This window comes from Dendrobates tinctorius, unplaced genomic scaffold, assembly GCF_039654945.1.
Source record: "Dendrobates tinctorius isolate UK_male_01 unplaced genomic scaffold, ASM3965494v1 ptg000155l, whole genome shotgun sequence".
NCBI lineage: Eukaryota > Metazoa > Chordata > Amphibia > Anura > Dendrobatidae > Dendrobates > Dendrobates tinctorius.
The window spans coordinates 21,047,935-21,071,879 of NW_027361822.1; the positions used below are offsets into that span (position 1 = coordinate 21,047,935).

Consider the following 23,945-nt stretch of genomic DNA (forward strand, 5'->3'; position numbering starts at 1 on the left):
TTTACCCACTGCTCCGCAAACTGCTTTTTTAAAAGCAATCCCAATTTTTTTTTTTTGTCCTGCTGAGAAGAAAAAAAAACTGCTTCTGCTGCTAGCAATTTGGCCTGCACAACACACCAGTCACTGTGTGTGCAGTGCAAGGGGAGGCTATATAGTGGTGTATCAGTGGTGTTGGTTGTTGGGCTGCCTTCTAAGGCTTCCTGACAGGCTGGCATTGCTGTTTACCCACTGCTCCGCAAACTGCTTTTTTAAAAGCAATCCAATCTCCCTTATCCTCTAGTCACTTTTGTCACAGCTGTGCCATCGAGCCTGTCACATAGCGCTCAGATATTCATTGGGCCTCACACAATCCAAAAGTGTCCAGTGTCCAAAAGTGTGTGCAGATATTCAAAATCTCCCTTATCCTCTAGTCACTTTTGTCACAGCAGTGCCATCGAGCCTGTCACATAGCGCTCAGATATCAGTGGGCCTCACACAATCCAAAAGTGTCCAGTGTCCAAAAGTGTGTGCAGATATTCAAAATCTCCCTTATCCTCTAGTCACTTTTGTCACAGCAGTGCCATCGAGCCTGTCACATAGCGCTCAGATATCAGTGGGCCTCACACAATCCAAAAGTGTCCAGTGTCCAAAAGTGTGTGCAGAAATTCAAAATCTCCCTTATCCTCTAGTCACTTTTGTCACAGCAGTGCCATCGAGCCTGTCACATAGCGCTCAGATATCAGTGGGCCTCACACAATCCAAAAGTGTCCAGTGTCCAAAAGTGTGTGCAGATATTCAAAATCTCCCTTATCCTCTAGTCACTTTTGTCACAGCAGTGCCATCGAGCCTGTCACATAGCGCTCAGATATCAGTGGGCCTCACACAATCCAAAAGTGTCCAGTGTCCAAAAGTGTGTGCAGATATTCAAAATCTCCCTTATCCTCTAGTCACTTTTGTCACAGCAGTGCCATCGAGCCTGTCACATAGCGCTCAGATATCAGTGGGCCTCACACAATCCAAAAGTGTCCAGTGTCCAAAAGTGTGTGCAGATATTCAAAATCTCCCTTATCTTCTAGTCACTTTTGTCACAGCAGTGCCATCGAGCCTGTCACATAGCGCTCAGATATCAGTGGGCCTCACACAATCCAAAAGTGTCCAGTGTCCAAAAGTGTGTGCAGAAATTCAAAATCTCCCTTATCCTCTAGTCACTTTTGTCACAGCAGTGCCATCGAGCCTGTCACATAGCGCTCAGATATCAGTGGGCCTCACACAATCCAAAAGTGTCCACTGTCCACAAGTGTGTGCAGAAATTCAAAATCTCCCCTGTCCTATAGACACCTTGTACCTTGTTTTACATTACTATATAGTTTGTTGGATTTTGTCTACATTTCTACCAAAAATGAGGAAGGCTGGTGGAAGAGGCCGAGAAATTGGGCGGGGGTTGGCAGCTGGTAATGATGGTGTTGGTGGTGGATCTGATGGTAGTGGCAAGAGCAAAATAGGACCGAATGCAGGAGGTGCTGACCCTGCGTCATCGTCTGGCTACATAAGGCCTCGAACGCTTAGTTTTCTAGGAGTTGGCAAACCTCTTTTAAAGCCAGAGCATCAGGAAAAAGTTTTGTCTTACATTGCTGACTCAGCCTCCAGCTCTATCGCCTCCTCTTCTTCAGTTGTAAAAAGTAAAAGCACTGAGTCGTCATTGGAGGCTCATGTTCATGAACCACACCTTTCCTTGTGTCCTTCACCCCAACCAAGATTGAAGGATGACGCAGGCCATACTACTGATTACTCCATGGAGCTGTTTTCACATACCATGCCTGGATTATCAAGTGAAATGGTGAATTACCCAGGCCAAGATGAATCTGACATGGAGTGCACTGATGCACAGCCGCTGATGGATGATTCTGCTGGTACATTCACTCAGAGCACTACATTGTCCTCGCAGTGTACAGAGCCAGATTCTGACCCTGATGAGACTCAGGTGCCCCTTCCCGCACACTATACCACCATACACGGTGACACAGAGGAAGGTGCACATGACATAGAAGAGGAGGTGATGGATGACCCAGTTGTTGACCCAGATTGGCATCCATTGGGGGAAGAGGGTGCTGCTTCCAATAGCTCAGATGAGGAGCATCCACAGCAGACATCGACATCGCAACAGCTGTTATCTGGCAGGCCCGGAGCACTCCAAAGACAGGTTCCAAACATCAAAAGAGTTGCTGGACAGCTTGTCCAGAGGGTCAAAAGATCACAGCGTGCTAGGCCGCAAAATGTCTGCCAAAGTAGGAAGAGTGCAGTGTGGCACTTTTTTGACCAAAATCCTCATGATCAGGCCAAGGTTATCTGTAAGAAGTGCGCAAAGACCTTTAGCCGAGGGAAGAATCTGAAAAATTTGAATACCAGTTGCATGCTTAGACATTTAACCAGCATGCACTTGCAAGCGTGGACACAACACCAAACCTCAAGTGCCACATGTGCAACTGATCACAACGAAGGTAGTCAGCAACGCTACATTGTTTCCCCCACTGTAAGCCCACCGGTTAGCACAGCAGCAAATGTTGAGGTGTCGTTGCAAGACCACAGCAGTCAGGGAATCCCACTGTTATATCAACGAAAGACTGATTCTAGGCCATCAGAAAGAACACCAACTCCATCACCATCATCAACCCTCTCTCAGTCCGCCCTGTCCACCGCTACTTCCACCATATGCAGCTCTCAAGTCCAGCTCACCCTCCCAGACACTATGAGTAGGTCAAGAAAGTACTCAGTCTCTCATCCGCGTACACTGGGTTTGAACGCCCACATTGCCAAACTAATCTCGTTTGAGATGATGCCCTTTCGGTTGGTGGAAAGCACAGCTTTCCGCGAACTCATGGCCTATGCAGTACCACGCTATGACCTACCCAGTCGCTACTTCTTCTCTCGCAAAGCCATCCCAGCCCTCCACCATCATGTGAAAGACCGCATTGTCCATGCACTCAAGCAGTCAGTGAGCGGAAAGGTGCACCTCACAACTGATGCATGGTCCAGTCGGCATGGCCAGGGCCGTTACGTGTCCATCACTGCGCACTGGGTTAATGTGGATGCAGGGTCCACAGGGGACAGCGGTGGTGGGACAGTGCTGCCTAGCCCACGGTATAGGAAACAGTTGGCTGTAGGCGTTCGACCCTCCTCCTCCTCCACCTCCTCCAGAAGCGAAAGCTCGTCCACAGAGCGCAGTCGTACGAGCACTCCATCTGCAGCTGCCACTGTTGCACACGATGTGTCCCCCTATCGAGCAGCTAGTGGAAAGCGTCAGCAGGCTGTGTTGCAGATGATGTGTTTGGGCGACAGACACACCGCCGAGGTGCTGGCCGAGTACTTGAAGCGACAAACTGAGTCATGGCTGGGCAGTGTACATCTTGAGGCAGGCAAGGTAGTTAGTGATAACGGCCGTAATTTTGTGGCAGCCATAGCCCTTTCAAAACTCAGCCACATACCTTGCTTGGCTCACACCTTGAACCTGGTGGTGCAGTGCTTCCTCAAAAATTATCCAGAGTTAACAGCCCTGCTCCAGAAGGTGCGAAGACTGTGCGCGCACATCCGCCGGTCGCCTGTACACTCCGTTCGTATGCAGAAGCTGCAGTGATTGCTCCACCTTCCCAACCACCGCCTCATTATCGACATTGCAACAAGGTGGAACTCCACCCTGCACATGGTGGAGCGGCTGTGCGAGCAGAGGCAGGCCATAATGCATTTGTGGGAGGATACACGGCCAGGCACTTTGAGAGCAGACATGGAGTTGACAGGTGTGCAGTGGTCGAAGCTGAAAGACCTTTGTAAAGTCCTTCAGTGTTTTGAGGAATGCACACGGCTGGTAAGCGCAGACGACGCCATCCTAAGCATGAGCATCCCACTTATGCGTCTGCTCATGCAAACTTTGACGCACCTTAAGGAGCAGGCGTCTGCAGCCAATGTTGATGAGGAGGAGGGAATCCTTGATGACATTCAGCCATTGTCTGCTCAGGGACCTCTCCTGGACGAGGTGGAGGAAGAAGAGGAGGAGGAGGAGGATGATGGGGATGATTATTTAGGGGAGGAGGATGCATCTCGTGGGGCAAGTGAAAATGTTGGCGTGGCAAGGTCTGGTACAGGGTTTGTGCGTGACTGGAGGGATGTGGATTTGCCAGAAAGTGCTCCTCCACCCAGCACTCGCAGTGCATCATTGACACCGGGAACATTGGCCCACATGTCAGATTATGCCTTGCGGATCCTAAAAAGGGATCCCCGCATTGCCAAAATGATGAATGATGACGACTACTGGTTGGCCAGCATCCTGGATCCACGCTATAAAGGCAAATTACAAAACATCATGCCACAGGAGAACCTTGACCTAATATTGGCTAATAAACAAGCAACTCTGGTAAATCGGTTGCTTGAGGCATTCCCAGCACACAGCAGCGGTGATGGTTCTCACACGAGCCGTACGGGCCGGGGGCAGCTTGGCAGAGGTGTTTGTGGTGCACACAGCAGAAATGGCGTTGGAGACAGGGGTTTCATGACAATGTTGTGGACTGATTTTTCAAATACCGCTCACACAACTGGTAATACTGCATCGATGGAAAGTGACAGGAGACAGCAGTTGTCAACTATGGTAACAAACTACTTTTCCTCCCATATCGATGTTCTCCCACACAGGTCATTCCCCTTTGACTATTGGGCCGCTAAACTGGACACCTGGCCTGAATTGGCCCAATATGCCTTACAGGAGCTCGCTTGCCCAGCTGCAAGTGTGCTATCGGAAAGAGTCTTCAGTGCAGCTGGATCAATCCTGACAGAAAAAAGGACCCGTCTGTCAACCCAAAATGTGGATGATCTAACCTTCATTAAAATGAACCACGCATGGGTTTCCAAGGATTTTGTCCCACCTTCCCCTGATGACACATAGGGTGACAGAAAAATGGCTTGCTTTGGTCCACCTCTTCCTGGTACTTCACCTATTTCGCCTTTTGCATCAGCTGAATGTCCAACATCAACATATGCCACTTTCTAAAACTCCCTAACTGTGCTGCCTCCCCCCCCATGGCCGGGGTCACCACCTACCGCACGACACCGTGCGAGTGCCGTTGCCCTGGACAGGTGGGTAGGCCGACTCTTGGGCGCGGGCCCTGGCACAGGGTCCCTCATAGTGCAATCAAGTGTCTCTGACGGTGATGGTGCACACCCGCCGTCAGACACACCGCTGTACTATGAGGGGCCCAGTGCCAGTACCGACGCCCACGAGTGGGCCCCCCTTGCTTGGGCAGGGCCACAGCATTTGCAATCTTTACCTCTCCCTACTCCTCCGCTGTGTAATCTGGGCCGTCAAATCCATACTGTGCCTGACACCGTCTGAGCCTGCCTCCTGAGACATATATTTTGAATGTGTACGCTATCCATACATGTTATCCAGGGATACGGTACCCTTTCTAACCTTTGTGCAATCACGTGCAATCCATACTGGGCCTAACACCGTCTGAGCCTGCCTCATGCTGTATAGACATATATTTTGAATGTGTACGCTATCCATACATGTTATCCAGGGATACGGTACCCTTTCTAACCTTTGTGCAATCACGTGCAATCCATACTGGGCCTAACACCGTCTGAGCCTGCCTCCTGAGACATATATTTTGAATGTGTACGCTATCCATACATGTTATCCGGGGATACGGTACCCTTTCTAACCTTTGTGCAATCACATGCAATCCATACTGGGCCTAACACCGTCTGAGCCTGCCTCCTGAGACATATATTTTGAATGTGTACGCTATCCATACATGTTATCCAGGGATACGGTACCCTTTCTAACCTTTGTGCAATCACGTGCAATCCATACTGGGCCTAACACCGTCTGAGCCTGCCTCATGCTGTATAGACATATATTTTGAATGTGTACGCTATCCATACATGTTATCCAGGGATACGGTACCCTTTCTAACCTTTGTGCAATCACGTGCAATCCATACTGGGCCTAACACCGTCTGAGCCTGCCTCCTGAGACATATATTTTGAATGTGTACGCTATCCATACATGTTATCCAGGGATACGGTACCCTTTCTAACCTTTGTGCAATCACGTGCAATCCATACTGGGCCTAACACTGTCTGAGCCTGCCTCATGCTGTATAGACATATATTTTGAATGTGTACGCTATCCATACATGTTATCTGGGGATACGGTACCCTTTCTCACCTTTGTGCAATCACGTGTAATCCATACTGGGCGTGAGAACGGCTGGCGAGCTGTTAAGCAAGCTACAGCACCTGTCCAGACAAGTACAGGGATTCCCTAGCGAGGAGACTTATTTGATTGTTTTCAATGTTGGGACAGCAATTTTTGGGGAGCACTATACTCTGGAGAATGATAGATGGGGCCCACCATACACTGGAACATTCCAAAGGTGGACATCAGACACTGGAGCAGCATTTACAGGGCCCATTATACACTAGAGCATTAGAAATGGGGCCCATTATGTTTGGAGCATTATTTGGGCCCATAAGACAGTGGAGCTTCATCCATGGGGACCAACATATACTGTAGCATTATGTGGAGCTCATCATATACTGTTTCAAACATTATATGGGACCAATGATTCTGTATGGAGAAATAGATGGGCCTCGTCATGAGATGTAAAAAGTGAGGTATTTTTCATTGTACTATACCACTATTTCTCTGCCGTATCGGAGCATGATGAGTTGTGGTATGTGTTAAAGGGGCGCTCTTTCGCCCAGGGCACATGAAAACCTGGAGCCAGCCCTCCCCCCCCACAGTTTGTAGCCAAATAACCCCCATTTTTCAGTGCGTAACTTGTATTATGAAGTTAATTAAGGTTGACAAGCTTAAGAAAGAAGAATTGATGCTTTTGGCATTCAAATGGGCACTGTAGGTGTGTTTCCTGTCCTCCTCTCACTGCCGACTTTTATTCCCCATTGACTTACATTGGGTTTCGTGTTTTGGGACGACCCCAACTTTTCCCTATAATCGGACGATCTTGCTCGACCCGACTTTTGGAAAAGTCGGGTTTCACGAAACGAAACGCGACCCTAAAAAACCAAAAGTCGCTCAACTCTAGTGCCGCGTCTTGTTGTTTTAGCTACCGGCCTGCAGGTCGCGTCACACAGGACGGGTCACCGTGACAGCCAGCAGTCCACATTTCAGCATCTAAATCCTTTGTGCTAATTGTGTGGTCCAGTCAGCAGTCCACATTTCAGCATCTAAATCCTTTGTGCTAATTGTGTGGTCCAGCCAGCAGTCCACATTTCGGCACCTAAATTCTTTGTGCTAATTGTGTGGTCCAGTCAGCACTCCACATTTCAGCATCTAAATCCTTTGTGCTAATTGTGTGGTCCAGACACCAGTCCACTTTTCAGCATCTAAATCCTTTGTGCTAATTGTGTGGTCCAGACACCAGTCCACTTTTCAGCATCTAAATCCTTTGTGCTATTTGTTTGGTCCAGATACCAGTCCACATTTCAGCATCTGAATCATTTGTTCTAATTGTATGGTCCAGACATCAGTGTCTCCATATAAATGCTGATAGATCATTTAGTGATAGGTAACTAACAGGTGTGGGCCTAGGGTTGTGAAACAGCTGGTTAAAAGAGGGGAAGGGTAGATCCAACATTAGTGGGAAAAAGCGGGATCATGGTGGAAGGGGTTACAGCTTCTGTTACTCTGCCACAACTCTGGCTGTGGCCAGCAGCAGTTGCGGGTCTGCAGTTCGCAGGAGCGGCAATGGTTGCCTAGTCTTGGCCTTTTTTGAGGCCCCAACTGAAGGCCCAACTGCCAACTTTGCCAACTTTGTAAAAAATGACTCAGTAGAGGCAAAAATTCCAATAATTTGACTACTACATGCATGAACCGGCACATGCACGATCAAAATGCGTTAGTCTGGGAATCTCACTGCGCTAATATGCGGCCTAAAAGGCCTCACCAACCACTGGCCACCCCATCAACAGCTCCTTCCTCCTCTGTCACCATGGCTAGTGTTCTCACACAGGTCTCCGGCTGCAGAACTTCCACTTATTTACTGTTCGGGACGGCGGAACGCACCAAATATAAATAATAGGAGGTGCGTTCGCCGCCCGGGGTCCACCGTGCGGTAGGTGATTAGACCGCTGCTGGACAATGGCAGATGTACCAGAAGGTGCCGTAGTGCGCACGGGTTAACGTCACCCGAACACTAGGAGCGGCTCTGTTCAGACACAGAGTCACTTGGCAAAAATATATGCAAAGGCGCTGGCCCTGTTAACGTCACAGGAGCTGGCGTGTGGCGTCGCAGCCGCGAACACCAATAGCTGCTGGTATTGCAGCGCAGCGGCAACTAAAGCCGTAAGCGTCGGCACCGAGAACCGGGCACCAACGGACGCTAGTGTAGGCGTGGATCGCACAATGGCATGTAGCGTGCCACAACCTGGAGCTGACTAACCCAACACACAGTCACCAATCGTATTATCCAAGGGAAGGGGTTTCATAATAAGTCAGTCACCAGTCCATGCATCCATCACCATACACACACAGCATAATATGCTACACTAGCGCATAGGCGAGCCGCCATGCAGGCTTTTTATAGCCATGCGCTTCCGGGACCTTCCAGTACCCTGGAAAGGACCAATCAGATCCGACGCAGGACCTGAGCATGTGACCCCTGCTCTCCAGTGAGAGGTCACCTTGCGGGCATGCCCAGTAGCATGGCATGAGGTCTTAGCCTCTGGAGCGGTTCCCTGCAGAACAGGATGCGCTACCATTGCTGCACCCGAGGTGGCAGCAACATCCAGGCAGTCAGACAAGTCTGAGTAGCACGCCTGGCTCGCCGTGATTGCTGAGCAGCACCCGGAGCGGTCGGAGGAGAATGGGAGACCGCTGGATGTCTGGCTCTGGATTCCCGCTGTGCAGTGTCAGGAATCCGATACCTAACATTTACACTCTATAGTCAGGGTGAATGAGAGCCCATTAGTTCTTACGGAGGTGGACATGCCTGCTGTTTTTGACCGATCTCAAACACCGAGCACACCACAGCTTTAAAAATTTACAATAACATCTCAGCCTGCACCTCACTCACAGTTCAGCAGTTTGTTGTGTTGTCCCTACTCCACCCACTCTCAGCACATCAGCCAGCCCTCGATCCCGCAGTTGTGGTCACATAAAAGATTGTTTCCTCCAACACACGCTAAAGCTAAGAGGTTGAACTTCTCCATCTCCAATTTGTGGGCCATAGAAATACTGCCTTTCTGCCTGGTGGATAAAGACAGTTTCCAAAAGCTGATGGCTGTCGCAGTCCCCCAGTACAAGTTGCCCAGTCACCATTACTTCTCTAAGGAAGTTGTGTCTGTGCTACACCAGCATTTTGCAAACAACATCCTAAGTTACTTGAAAAAATGTATGTCTGACAGGGTGCATTTCACCACTGCATTATATCTTGCTGACTGGGCATTGGATGACTCTGGTGGCTGTGGAGGCAGGTGAGGAAGGGGCTGCTCCACAAGTCTTGGAATCCCCAAGGCTTGAGGGACAAACATCTGTATCTAACACTTCCTCCACTTCTTCTGCCTCCTCCACCACCTCTAGGACCTCCACCTGCATCCTCAACCTATCCTTTACTGAGACACGCGTTACAACAGTGCAGAGAGAATTATTTCCCACCTCCGTACTGCGCAGCTAGTGCTCACCACAATCAGGCAGTGTTTAAAATAATATGCCTTGGAGATCCCAGTCACGCAGCTATCCAGGCCGAGTCAGGGAAAGGGAAAGCTGTGTGCGATAATGGCAGGGCTGCTACCAGGAATTTCAGGACCCCATACGTGCAAATTTTCAGGCCCCTTGAGGCTCCGCCCAGGCTCCACCCTAGCTCCGCCTCCAACCTTCCACAATCCCTTCACCCAATCTTGGAAATACTCCACTTCTGCACCATTTTATCGCCAATCACACATGATCAGTTCCCATCTAACACTAGATCACATACACAGCCTGCAGCTTTTGTTTTGGCCAAAAGAATTTTTAAGCCACCTCCACGACAAGATAGACTCTTTTGGCAGCACCCTACTTTACTCTAAGCTATTAAACATTTGTTAAAATATCCTGTACTCTTTTTATGTATATTTTTATTTGTTTCTTTAAGGGAATGTGTCACATGCATTTTTTAACACAAGGAACAAATACCGCCACACCATGACCAGACTACTTATCACTACCACATAGTAAGTAAATAATATCACATAGAAGGGAAAGGAGATCCAAACTGACAATCTGGCCAATTATTTCAAAGAAAAAAATTGACCAGATTCCACAGGAAATTATCTCCCAATCACCTCATACCATGCACTGTCCTCCCTCCCCCACTGCATCTAGCTCACTCTCTGATTTTGAACCAGTCACAGAAGAAGTAAGCAGGCTCCTTGCATCTTCTCGCCCAACCACTTACACCAGTGACCCATTTCCGTTACATCTCCTCCAGTCCCTTTCCCCTGCCGTCACCCCTCACCAAACTAAAATATTTAACCTCTCTCTCTCTTCTGGTATCTTTCCCTTCTCATTTAAGCATGCCATCATACATCCACTACTTAAAAAGCCATCCCTCGACCCAAACTGTGCCGCTAACTATAGACCTGTCTCTAATCTTCCCTTCATCTCTAAACTCCTGGAACGCCTAGTCCACTCCCGTCTTATCCGCTATCTCTTTGATAACTCTCTTCTCGACCCTCTCCAATCCGGTTTCTGCTCTTTACACTCTACTGAAACTGCCCTCACTAAAGTCTCTAATGATCTACTAACAGCTAAATCAAATGGTCATTACTCCATGCTAATTCTCTTGGATCTCTCTGCATCATTCGACACTGTGGATCATCAGCTCCTCCTCACTATGCTCCGTTCCATTGGCCTCAAGGACACCATTCTCTCCTGGTTCTCCTCCTATCTCTCTGACCGCTCCTTTACTGTATCTTTTGCCAGTTCCTCCTCCTCTCACCTTCCCCTTACTGTTGGGGTTCCTCAAGGATCGGTTCTAGGCCCCATCCTCTTCTCCTTGTACAATGCCCCTATTGGTCAAACAATCAGTAGATTTGGTTTCCAGTACCATCTCTATGCTGATGACACCCAATTATACGCTTCTTCTCCTGACATCACGCCAGCCTTTCTAGAAAACACCGGCGATTGTCTAAACGCTGTGTCTAACATCATGTCCTCACTATATCTGAAAATGAACCTGTCAAAGACTGAACTCCTTGTGTTTCCTCCCTCTACTAATGTACCTATACCCGACATTGCCATTTCTGTGTGTGGTTCCACTATTACTCCCCAGCAACATGCCCGCTGTCTTGGGGTCATACTTGACTCCGAGCTTTCCTTTGCCCCCACATTCGATCACAGGCTCGCTCTTGTCATCTGCACCTCAAAAACATTTCTAGAATTCGACCTTTTCTTAATTTTGACTCTTACTGTTTCTCTTATTCATTCTCGTCTCGACTATTGTAACTCTCTTCTAATCGGTCTCCCTCTTACCAAACTCTCCCCTCTCCAATCTGTCTTGAATGCTGCAGCCAGGATCATATTCCTCACCAATCGTTACACCGATGCCTCTACTTTATGCCAGTCATTACACTGGCTACTCATCCACTCCAGAATTTAGTATAAACTTATTACCCTCACCCACAAAGCCCTCCATGGCTCAACACCACCCTACATCAACTCCCTTGTTTCAGTATACCTTCCTACCCGCACCCTCCGTTCTGCTGATGACCTGAGGTTAGCATCCTCAATAATCAGAACCTCCCACTCCTGTCTCCAAGACTTTACACGTGCTGCGCCAATTCTTTGGAATGCACTTCACAGGTCAATACGATTAGTCCCCAATCCCCACAATTTTAAGCGTGCCCTGAAAACGCATTTATTCAGACTGGCCTATCGCCTCAACACATTAACCTAATCTGTCCCTGTGTGGCACAGCCAAAAGTTTTACCATAACCAGGTTCCCCGCATCATGTTCCCACATGCTTTATGCATCCATTAGCCCTCTGTGTCTGTACTGTTACACACTTAACATTATGGCTGGTCCATATAATCAGGGCAAGTGTTACCACCCACCTTTCGTGTCTACCTCTTTCCTCATAGACTGTAAGCTTGCGAGCAGGGCCCTCATTCCTCTTGGTATTTGTAATAATCTATGTGATTATTGTTATGCTGTAACGTTTATTGTCTGTACAAATCCCCTCTGAAATGTAAAGTGCTGCGGAATATGTCGGCGCTATAGAAATAAAATGTATTATTATTATTATAAGGGACAAGTACTGCCACACATGACCAGGCCATATAATACCATCACACACAAAGAACAAATACCACCACACTATGACCAGACCACATATCACCACCACATAGTGAATAAATAATGCCGCATACAAGGGACAAATACCACCACACAATGACCAGACCACATATTACAACCACATAGTGACCAAATACTACAATACTGATCATTATTAAAAAAAACACATTACTAATTTTACCATAAGTGCCATTTCACAGGAGCTTTGCATATAGTACACAGTGTATAGTGTCAGTGTACATAACACAGAGATCACCAGTGACACCAGTGACATTATACATAGGAACTCTATATATCGTGTCAGTGTACAGGTAATACAATGATCACGTGTGACATTATACACAGGAGCTCTGTATATTGTGCCAATGTACAGGTAATACAGGGATCACCAGTGACACTATACACAGGAGCTCTGTATATAGTGTATAGTGTTCAGGTAATACAGGGAACACCAGTGATATTATACATAGGAGCGCTGTGTATAGTGTCAGTGTACAGGCAATACAGTGATCACCATTGACATTATACATAGGACCTCTGTATATAGTGTTAAGGTACAGGTAATACAGGGATCACCAGTGACATCATACACAAGAGATCTGTATATAGTGTATAGTATACAGGTAATACAGTGATCACCGGTGACATTATACACAGGAGTTCTGTATACAGTGTCACTGAACAGATAATACAGTGATCAATGGTGACATTAATCACAGGACCTCTGTATATAGTATACAGTGTATAGTGTCAGTGTACAGGTAGCACACTGACTCACCAGTGACGTCTCTAGTTGAAGTCCTTCAGCTTCATCCAGCAAAGACCGCCATCACTTCTTCCAGCCAGGACTCGTCTCTATCCCAGTTATCTAGAGCACTTTCCCCAATCTCTACACTATGCCAGAAGAAAAAAGCGACCGTGTCGCCCTGCACAGTAACAGGACCTTTTCTCCCCCACACTGAAAACAGTATCCTCAAATATTTCCTTTAATTAGCCCCTACAGTAATAATGTCCCACATCCTGCCCCCACGTGTCCTCCCATTCTGGACCCCATGTGTCGTCCCATTCTGAACCCCAATTGTCCTCCCATTCTGCTTCCTGTCTCTTGATACTTCCCCATGTCTCTCCATATTGCCCTCCATGTCTCTCCATACTGCCACCATAGTCATCTATGGTAGTATAATGCACCCATAGTCATCCATAGTAGTATAATGCACCCCATAGTCATCCATATTAGTATAATGCCCTCCATAGTCATATATAGTATTAGAATGCACCCCATAGTCATATATCATAGTATAATGCACCTCAGTTATATTAAGCAGAATAATGCACCCCACAGTTATATAGTATTAGAAGGCACCTCTATAGTCATACATAGTAGTATAATGCACCCCCATCGTCATACAAAAAGAATAATGCACTATACCAGTATAATGCACCCCATAGTCATATATAATACATAGTGCACTTCATAGTCATATATAGCAGTTTAATTAATCCCCATAGTAGTATAATGCACCCCATAGTAATATATAGCAGTGTAATGCACCCCCATAGTAGTATATTGCACCTCATAGTCATATATAGTAGTATATTGTACCTCATCGTCATGTATAGCAGTATAATGCACCCCCATAGTAGTATAAAGCACCTCATAGTCATATATAATAGTATAATGCACCCCCATAGTAGTATAATGCACCTCCATAGTAGTATAATGCACCTCATAGTCATATATAATAGTATAATGCACCCCCATAGTAGTATAATGCACCTCCATAGTAGTATAATGCACCTCATAGTCATATATAATAGTATAATGCACCCCCATAGTAGAATAATGCACCCCCATAGTAGTATAATGCACCCCCATAGTAGTATAATGCACCACCATAGCAGTAAAATGCACCCCCATAGTAGCATAATGCACCTCATAGTCATATATAGTAGTATAATGCACCCCCATAGTAGTATAATGCACCCCATAGTCATATATAGCAGTATAATGCACTTACAAAGTAGTATAATACACCGCCATAGTCATACAAAAAGAATAATGCCCCCGTAGTTATATATATCAGTATAATGCACCCCCATAGTTATATATAATAGTATAATGCACCTCATAGTCATATATACCAGTATACAGTAAAGGTTATCAAAATTAGGTCTATTTACTCTAGAAAAGAGAAGACTTAGGGGAGACCTAATATATATGTACAAGTATATCAGAGGGCAATACAGAGATCTCTCCAATGAACTGTTTGTACCAAGGACTGTGACAAGAACAAGGGGGCATTCTCTTCATTTGGAGGAAAGACAATTTCTGCACCAGCATAGAAGAGGGTTCTTCACGGTAAGAGCAGTGAGGCTCTGGAATTCTCTTCCTGAGGAAGTGGTGATGGCCAACTCACTGAATGAATTTAAGAAAGGAATGGATGCTTTTCTTGTGAGTAACAGTATAGAAGGTTACAAATAACAGAATATTATAGGTAGATGGTTGACCCAGCTTAGGGGAAGGAATTTTTTTCCCTATGGAGAAAATTGGCTTTTACTCTGTGGGTTTTTTGCCTTCCCCAGGATCAACAATGCAGAACAGCTGCACTAAAAATAGGCTGAACTAGATGGACATAAGGTCTTCCTTCAGCCTTCAAAACTATGTTACTATGTTACTTCATCCCCATAGTAGTACAATGCACCCCATAGTCATATATAGCAGTATAATATATAATAATGCACCCCCCATAGCAGTATAATTCACCACCATAGTTGTATAATGCATCCTCATAATAGTATAATACTCCATATAGTAGTATAATGCACCCCATAGCATTAAAATGCACCCCATAGTCATATATAGCAGTATAATGCACACTCATAGTAGTAAAAGGAACCTCCATAGTAGTGTAATGCACCGCCATAGTAGTATGATACCACTCCATAGGGCAGCTTTACAAAAGAAAAGTTTCTCCTTAACTGGCCGAGGTCCAGCGGTGTCCTCTGCTCAATTCACCTGAGGCACGGATGTCCAGGTGTATGTCAGTGCAACGTTTGCGCTGACATCAGCTGCCAGCCTGTGATTGGTTGGCGGCTGTTAACGTTAACTGTTGCTGTACAGGAGGATATCCTCCTGCATGGCAATAGATTTTAACTGAACATGCGTCTGAGAAAGCACGTTCAGTTCCTGAACCGGCAGAATCCTGCTCGCCGGGCCCCGTACCACAGTAAGGGCAGCAATGCCCTGATAGCGGCCCAGGATAACGGTGCAAACCTGGTGGCAGCCCTACGCCGGGGCAACCTCACACACATACCTTCCGTGGCTCATGTACTAAACCTGGTGGTACAGCAATTTCTCTGCCACTATCCCGGCCTGAATGCACTGCTGCAGAAAGCACAGTCACTGTATGCTCACTACTGCTATTCGTACCCCATGTGTCATTGACTTGCATCGCTACAGAGGTCTTTCGGCCTACTCTTTAACAGGTTGATATGCAATGTGCAGACACGGTGGAATTCCACTCTGCACATGTTGCAGCAACGGGTAGTCTACGAAGCTGATATTTGTGCCACCTAAGTGTGGCTGAGCAGAAAAGCTGTTTGAGCTGTTGCATGAGGTATCAGGGCTCCCAGCACAGCAGGTCTACACCACTCCCTCATCCACCTCATGTTAATTTGAACTTCAATTCCAAGCTGTAAATACTGGGCAAAATCCTGTCTCATGCATGGCCCATGCCTGACTGCTGCACCTTTATAAATTTTCTACTGTGAGTCAATTGATGCCACTTTTTCTGGAGTCTGCCCCTAATTTGAGCTGTTTTGGCAGCTTTTGGGCCTCCTTTAATCTCTTTCTGACATCATGCGTACATTTACACCAGTGTCGGACATCTTTCCCGGGACATGTCATCCGTATTGAACAGCTGACATGTGCACGAAATGTTTACTTTACATCAGCACAATTTGGGAACCAAAATGTTTTTTTGTTAGGAAGTTATAAGGGTTAAAAGTTGACCAGCGATTTCTCATTTTTACAACACCATTTTGTTTTTAGGGACCACATCACATTTGAAGTCACTTTGAGGGGTCTATGTGATAGAAAATACCCAAAAGTGACACCATTCTAAAAACTGCACCCCTCAAGGTGCTCAAAACCAGATTCAAGAAGTTTATTAACCCTTCAGGTGCTTCACAGGAATTTTTTGAATGTTTAAAAAAAAAATGAACATTTAACTTTTTTTCCCAAAAAAATTACTTCAGGTTCAATTTTTTTATTTTACCAAGGGTAACAGGAGAAATTGGACTGCATAAGTTATTGTGCAATTTGTCCTGAGTACGCTGATACCTGATATGTGGGGGGGAACCACTGTTTCGGTGCATGGCAGAGCTTAGAAGGGAAGGAGCGCCGTTTGACTTTTTTACTGCAAAATTGGCTGGAATTCAGATCGGATGCCATGTCACGTTTGGATAGCCCCTGATGTGCCTAAACAGTGGAAACTCCCCACAAGTGACCCCATTTTGGAAACTAGACCCCCCAAGGAACTTATCTAGATATGTGGTGAGCACTTTGAACCCCCAAGGGCTTCACAGAAGTTTATAACGTACAGCCGTACAATTAAAAAATCATATTTTTTCCACAAAAATGATCTTTTGACGCCCAATTTTTATTTTCCCAAGGGTAACAGGACCCCAAAAGTTATTGTGCAATTTGTCCTGAGTACGCTGATACCTCACTTGTGGGGGTAAACCTCTATTTGGGCACATGGCAGAACTCGGAAGGGAAGCAGCGCCATTTGACTTTTTTGGCTGTAATTGAGATCGGACGCCATGCCGCGTTTGGAAAGCCCCTGATGTGCCAAAACAGTGGAAACCCCCCAATTCTAACTCCAACCCTAACCCCAATACACCCCTAACCCTAATCTCAGCCCTAGCCCTAACCCTAATGGGAAAATGGAAATAAACACATTTTTTTTAATTTTATTATTTTTCCCTTACTAAGGGGGTGATAAAGGGGGGGTTTGATTTGCTATTTGTGGCGGGTTTTTACGTTTGGCAGCTGTCACACGCTAAAAGACGCTTTTTATTGTAAAAATAGTTTTTTGCATCACCACATTTTGAGAGCTATAATTTTTCCATATTTTGACCCACCGAGTCATGTGAGTCCTTGGGACTTAGGTCCCAGGTCACATGGACGGAATAGTACGTCTAATGTAGGAAAGGGGTTAAACCAAAATGACATACAGTATATGCACTGGTGTGACTAGAGTCCGAGGGGCCCTGGTGCAAAGTTTGTACTTGGGCCCTCCCCCTTGCATGGTGGTCAGATGTATGGCCCTTATAGTGTTCTAAATCATATAAAGACATACATGTTACACCTCCTCTCCATCATGTAGTAATGTTCCCCATCCTAAGCCCACTCTGGTATATATGTCCTCCATCCTGGGCCCCTGCCTGGTATATATATTGCCCAGCCCATCCTGCTATATGTATCCCCTATCCTGGGCCCATTCTGGTAAATATCACATTTCCTTGGCCCATTGTGGTATATATGTCTTCTATCCTGGGCCCATCCTGGTATATATGTCCCCCATCCTGAGCCCATCCTGGTATATATGTCCCTCATCCTGTGTCCTTCATGTTATATATGTCCTCCATTCTGGGTCCTTCCTGGTATATATGTCCCCATCCTAGGCCCTTCCTGGTATATATGTCCCCCATCTTGGTATATAATAATTCTTTTTACTTTCTTCAGTTCCCACAATTTGTTGCATTCTCTTCTGTAGCCAGCATAGAAGCTGGCAGATGAAGTCAACGTGCAAGCGACGGGCAGCACATGACGCTATTGCCATGTGAAGTCAGTGTCTTGCACACCAACGTTAGCTGCCAGTCTCTGATTGGACAGCAGCATGTATTGAGGTGCAGGGACCAGGCTGATCTCTTCTCCTCAATGCATTTCAGCTGAATGTGCGTCCTTGGAAGCACATCCAGCTGAAATATGCCCTGTCGTCGGCCCCCCTCCCGCACGGGCCCTGTCACAGCTGCACTCTGCAACCGCGATCAGTACGCCGCTGCTTATAGGTACATAATTTGAGAGAGTTTGGGACCCTCCTCATGAAGCTAATACTGGCTATGTTACATAGCCGGCATCTATGTCTAACAGCAGCGGCTGGAACTGAGTTCTGATCGCTCTTGTTAAGCAATTGTATGCCGTTGTCAATCTCTGGGTCTGCTAAAGGCCTATGTCACTGCCATTGTGGCTCTTCTGTGAATAGGAGCTTCATAGAAGACTGTGATTTTCAGTATACACTGCAAAACTATAGTAGTGTAGTATACAGTAGAAGTGATCAGATAATCTTAAATTCAGGTCCACAAAGGGGACAAAAAATAAATAAATAAGAGAATTAAATATGTTAGAATTCAAATTACTTTAACCATTAGTCATGTAACCCCTTTACCCCCAAGGGTGGTTTGCATGTTAATGACCAGGCCAATTTTTACAATGCTGACCACTGTCCCTTTATGAGGTAATAACTTTGGAACACTTCCATGGATCCCGGTGATTGTTTTCTCGTGACTTATTGTACTTCATGATAGTGGTAAAATTTATTTGATATGACTTGCGTTTATTTGTGACAAAAAATGGAAATTTGTAGAAAATTTTGAAAATTTCGCAATTTTCCAACTTTGAGTTTTCATGCCCTTAAAACAGAGAACATGTCACACAAAATAGTTAATAAATAACATTTCCCACATGTCTACTTTACATCAGCATAATTTTGGAACCAAAAGTTGTTAGGAAGTTATAAGGGTTAAAAGTTGACCATTGATTTCTCATTTTTACAACACCATTTTTTTTAAGGGACCACATCACATTTGAAGTCAGTTTGAGGGGTCTATATGATAAAAAAATACCCAAAAGTGACACCATTCGAAAACCTGCACACCTGAAGGTGTTGAAAACCACATTCAAGAAGTTTATTAACCCTTTAGGTGCTTCACAGGAATTTTTGAAATGATTAAAAAAATGAACATTTAACTTTTTTTCACAAACAATTTACTTCAGAACCAATTTTATTTTATTTTACCAAGGATAACAGGAGAAATTGGACCCTAAAAGTTGTTGGACAATTTGTCCTGAGTATGCTGATACCCCATATATGCAGGTAAACCACTGTTTTGGCGCATGTCAAAACTTGGAAGGGAAGGAGCGCCGTTTGACTTTTTCAATGCAAAATTGTCTGGAATTGAGAAGGGATGCCATGTCACATTTGGAGAGCCCCTGATGTGCCTAAACAGTGGAAACCCCCCACAATTGACACCATTTTTGAAAGTAGACCCCTAAGGAACTTAACTAGATGTGTGGTGAGCACTTTGAACCCCCAAGTGCTTCACAGAAGTTTATAATGTAGAGCCGTAAAAATATGCAACAAAAATGATCTTTTCACCTCCAATTTTTTATTTCTCAAGGGTAACAGGAGAAATTTGACCCCAAAAGTTGTTGTGCAATTTGTCCTGAGTATGCTGATACCCCATATGTGGGGGTAAACCAATGTTTGGGCGCATGGCGAGCTCGGAAGGGAAGGAGCACCGTTTGACTTTTTCAAAGCAGAGTTGGCTGGAATTGAGAACAGACGCATGTCGCGTTTGGAGAGTCCCTGATGTGCCTAAACAGTGTTAACCCAACAATTCTAACTCCAACCCTAACCCCAATACACCCCTAACCTTAGTTCCAACCCTAACCATAACCTTAACCACAAACGTAACACTAACACACCCCTAATCCCAACCCTAACCCTAATCCCAAACCTAACCCTAACTTTAGCCCCAACCCTAACTTTAGCCCCAACCCTAACCCTTAACTTTAGCCCCAACCCTAACAATAACCCTAATGGGAAAATGGAAATAAATAATTTTTTTTATTTTTATTATTTTTGAGTGAGTGATAAAGGGGGGTTTGATTTACTATTTATAGCGGGTTTTTATGTTTGGCAGCTGTCACACACTAAACGACGCTTTTTATTGCAAAAAAATAGTTTTTGCATCACCAGATTTTGAGAGCTATAATTTTTCCATAGTTTGGCCCACAGTCATGTGAGGTCTTGTTTCTTGTGGGACAAGTTGACATTTTTATTGGTACCATTTTCGGGCACATGATATTTTTTGATTGCTTTTTATTCCGATTTCTGGGAGACAGAATGAGCAAAAACCAGCAATTCATGAATTTCTGTTGGGGGGGGGTGTTTATACAGTTCCACATGTGGTAAAATTGATAAAGCAGCTTTATTCTTCGGGTCAGTACGATGACAGCGATAACTCATTTACATCTTTTTGTATGTTTTGGCGCTTTTATGCAATAAAAACTATTTTGTAGAAAAAATAATTATTTTTGCATTGCTTTATTCTGTGAGCTATAATTTTTTTATTTTTCCGGTGATAGAGCTATATGGCAGCTTGTTTTCAGCGGTACCACGTTTATTTATATCCGTCTTTTTGATCGCGTGTTATTCCACTATTTGTTCGGCAGTATGAAGATAAAGCATTTTTTTTGCCTTTTTTTTAATGGTCTTCACTAAAGGGGTTAACTAGTGGGACAGTTTTATAGGTCGAGTCGTTACGGACGCGGCGATACTAAATATGTATACTTTTATTGTTTAGATTTTTTTATTTCAAATATTGATTTAATGATAGAATAAATATTGATTTTTATTATATTTTTGTATTTTTTAAATATTTTTAAAATTATTTACATTTTTTATTTTTATTTCATTCTTACTTTTACACTGTGTCCCACTATGGGACACTCATTTTGTGCAGGCTGATCGCTTCTATAGCATGCAGATCTGCATGCCATATAAGCTGTCAGGTACCATTTTGGGTATCCAAGAATCCAAGTTTTGGATTCTTCTAACATAACAATACTGCTACTATAACATATGATTTTCTAATGAACAATTCATTGCAAAATAGTGATGCCAGAAATGCCAAAATATTGAGATTGCCAGATTAAACTCTTCCAGACAAATGATGGTAGTGGTGGCCTCATATCACGATCTACCTACCAATCCTTTTTCTGATGTTTACTTTAAGAATGTGAACTGTTTAGCCACTACTGTCTTAGTGACTAATTGAATTTTGCTTCATGTCTTTCAATTGATATGGATATTTTACATAAAAAATGCTATAAAAATAGAATTTTAATGCACTTTTATTAAATAATGATTACCATTATTCTTGGCAGATGACTGTAGCGAGATATCGGAGGGACATGTGATATTGCTTAAAATAGAGGACCTTGATGTCACACAAGATACATATGAAGAGCATGCCAACATCTCAGATATACCATCATCTTTGCACTCCAAAGATCTATCAGGTGATAATTTTAAACAGACGCTATCTTCTGATTCATCGCAGACTATTAAGAAAAATGACTGTCACAAAATGGGTCTTCAAAATCTAAGTACTCAAGCAGGAATTAAGCCGTGGTCGAGTTTAGAATATTTTAACCAGAAATCAGATCTTGATGAACATCAAAGAAGTCACAATGAAGAGAAACCATTTTCATGTTTAGATTGTGGAAAATGTTTTAAACATAAGTCAAAATTGGTTATACATCAGAGAATTCACACAGGGGAGAAGCCATATTCATGTTCAGTGTGTGGAAAAGATTTTCAGCAGAAATCATATCTTGCTAGACATGAGAGGACTCACACAGGTGAGAAACCATATTCATGTTCAGAATGTGAAAAATGTTTTGTAGATAAAGCAAATCTTATTACACATCAGAGAAATCACACTGGGGAGAAGCCGTTCCCATGCTCAGAATGTGGAAAAGCATTTACAAATAAACGAAATCTTGTTAGACATGAGAAGAGACATAGAGGGGAGAAGCAGTTTTCATGTCAGGAATGTGGGAAATCTTTTGAAGACAAGCCACATCTTTTTAAACATCTGAGAGGTCACACAGGAGAGAAGCCATATTCGTGTACAGAATGTGGGAAATGTTTTGTGGACAAATCAGTTCTTAATATACATCAGAGAAGTCACACAGGTGAGAAACCGTTTACATGTTCAGAATGTGGGAAGTCTTTTACACATAAATCCGATCTTGTTAGACATCAGAGATGTCACACAGGGGTGAAACCATATTCATGTCTAGAATGTGGGAAATGTTTTACCCTCAAATCACATCTTCATAAACATCAAAAAACTCACACGAGGAAGGAGCCATTATCACTCCTAAAAGGCGAATAAAGTTTTACTTGAAAATCATGTTTTGTTGACCAGAAAAAAAAACTAACACAGGGAGAAACCATATATTTTGCTGACACATCATACAAGAAAAAAAAATCAAGCAATTTAGAGCTTAAAGGGGTTCTCTACTTTGACCAAACTTTTGCCAATAGGCTCAGTCAGTTATAAAGAAATCTGGCCTAACTTACTCTCCTTGGGTCCAGCATTGTGTTTCTGTTGCTGCACCAGTTTCTTTTGTTTGGCGGCTGTGGTGGTGTCACGTTGACAAAGATGCAGCCAAGCATTAAGCTCAACAGCTCTGTGTCATGATCTAAGTGCGGGTTTGTCTTGCACACTTGGGGTTAATGTCTGGAACCAGTGCTGAGGACTGGCACTTCTGGGGTTAAATGTTATGATCCCAGTGCAGGCTCTTACCTGCACACCTGGGGCCTATTATTGTGGCCTCTCCCTGGGTCTGGGAAAGCTTCTTATAGCCTCAGGAAGCTCCTATCCCCGTCAGTTATACTTTCACCCTTGGCATAGTGTGGTGACCCCTGAGTGTGTTTGTGCTGTGTTCTTGTTTATCTGATACTCTGTGCATGACTCGGTCTGTTCTCTGGATACTGCTTTTTGGATTCTGCTTGGTACCTTCTATGTCTGTTTGGCTTTGACCACTGCCTGGCCCCGACTCTCCGTTCTGTCTCATCCCTGGTACTTTATTGCTATCTCTGTGTATGACCCGGTTTTGTCTGACTTTGAGTATTCCTATATTAGTGTCCTGCCATCTCTGACAGCAGGACGCTAAGCCCCGCCCCCTTGCAGTCACATGACCGTAGGTCCCCTTCACTGCTCACTGACTTCAGCTCCTCTAGGTCCTGTTTGCCTGAACTATCCAGCCGTGTCTGAACCCGGGCCCCTCTGCAGTGTGGGTGAGTCCTTGCTCAGCAGTGGCTGCACGCCGATCCCAACAGGATCGTGACACTCTGCAGCTGTAAATGGCACTAGCCACGAAGATTAATGATTTGCTATCCACATGATGTCACCACTGCAGGAAACAATACAGATTGAGGCACAGGTCAACCCCTTTAAATTAGAATTAATAAATGTATGCAATTAATAGATGTAATATAAAAAAGCAAATAAAAAAGCAATATTCATTGTTCATTATTGGGATACACTTATTAATCTTTTAATTCAGGTTTTCCACTCAGTGGCATTGCCAAAATTAAGCAATGCAGTATGACATTAATAGGATTCCTGACAGAATGGCTCGTTTTAGCGAGCTCAATGAATTTGAGCGTGATCATCTATTATGACAACATCGTTGTAACAAGTCAGTTCATTACATTTCTTCCTCATATATAATCCAAAAAAATGGAGCCACAGCAACTC

At 44.6% G+C, this 23,945-nt stretch overlaps 1 protein-coding gene across 1 annotated transcript in view; it reads left to right on the forward strand.

Annotated features, from left to right (window-relative positions):
* Positions 1-23,715, forward strand: part of LOC141051185 (uncharacterized) — a 195,287-nt gene extending 171,572 nt beyond the window's left edge. Inside the window, 2 exon segments of the mRNA XM_073548049.1 lie at positions 21,918-22,538; positions 22,540-23,715. Of these exon segments, the coding sequence (XP_073404150.1) occupies positions 21,918-22,538; positions 22,540-22,563 (645 nt within the window). The 3' untranslated portion in view covers positions 22,564-23,715.
* Positions 23,716-23,945: the final 230 nt, after the last annotated feature.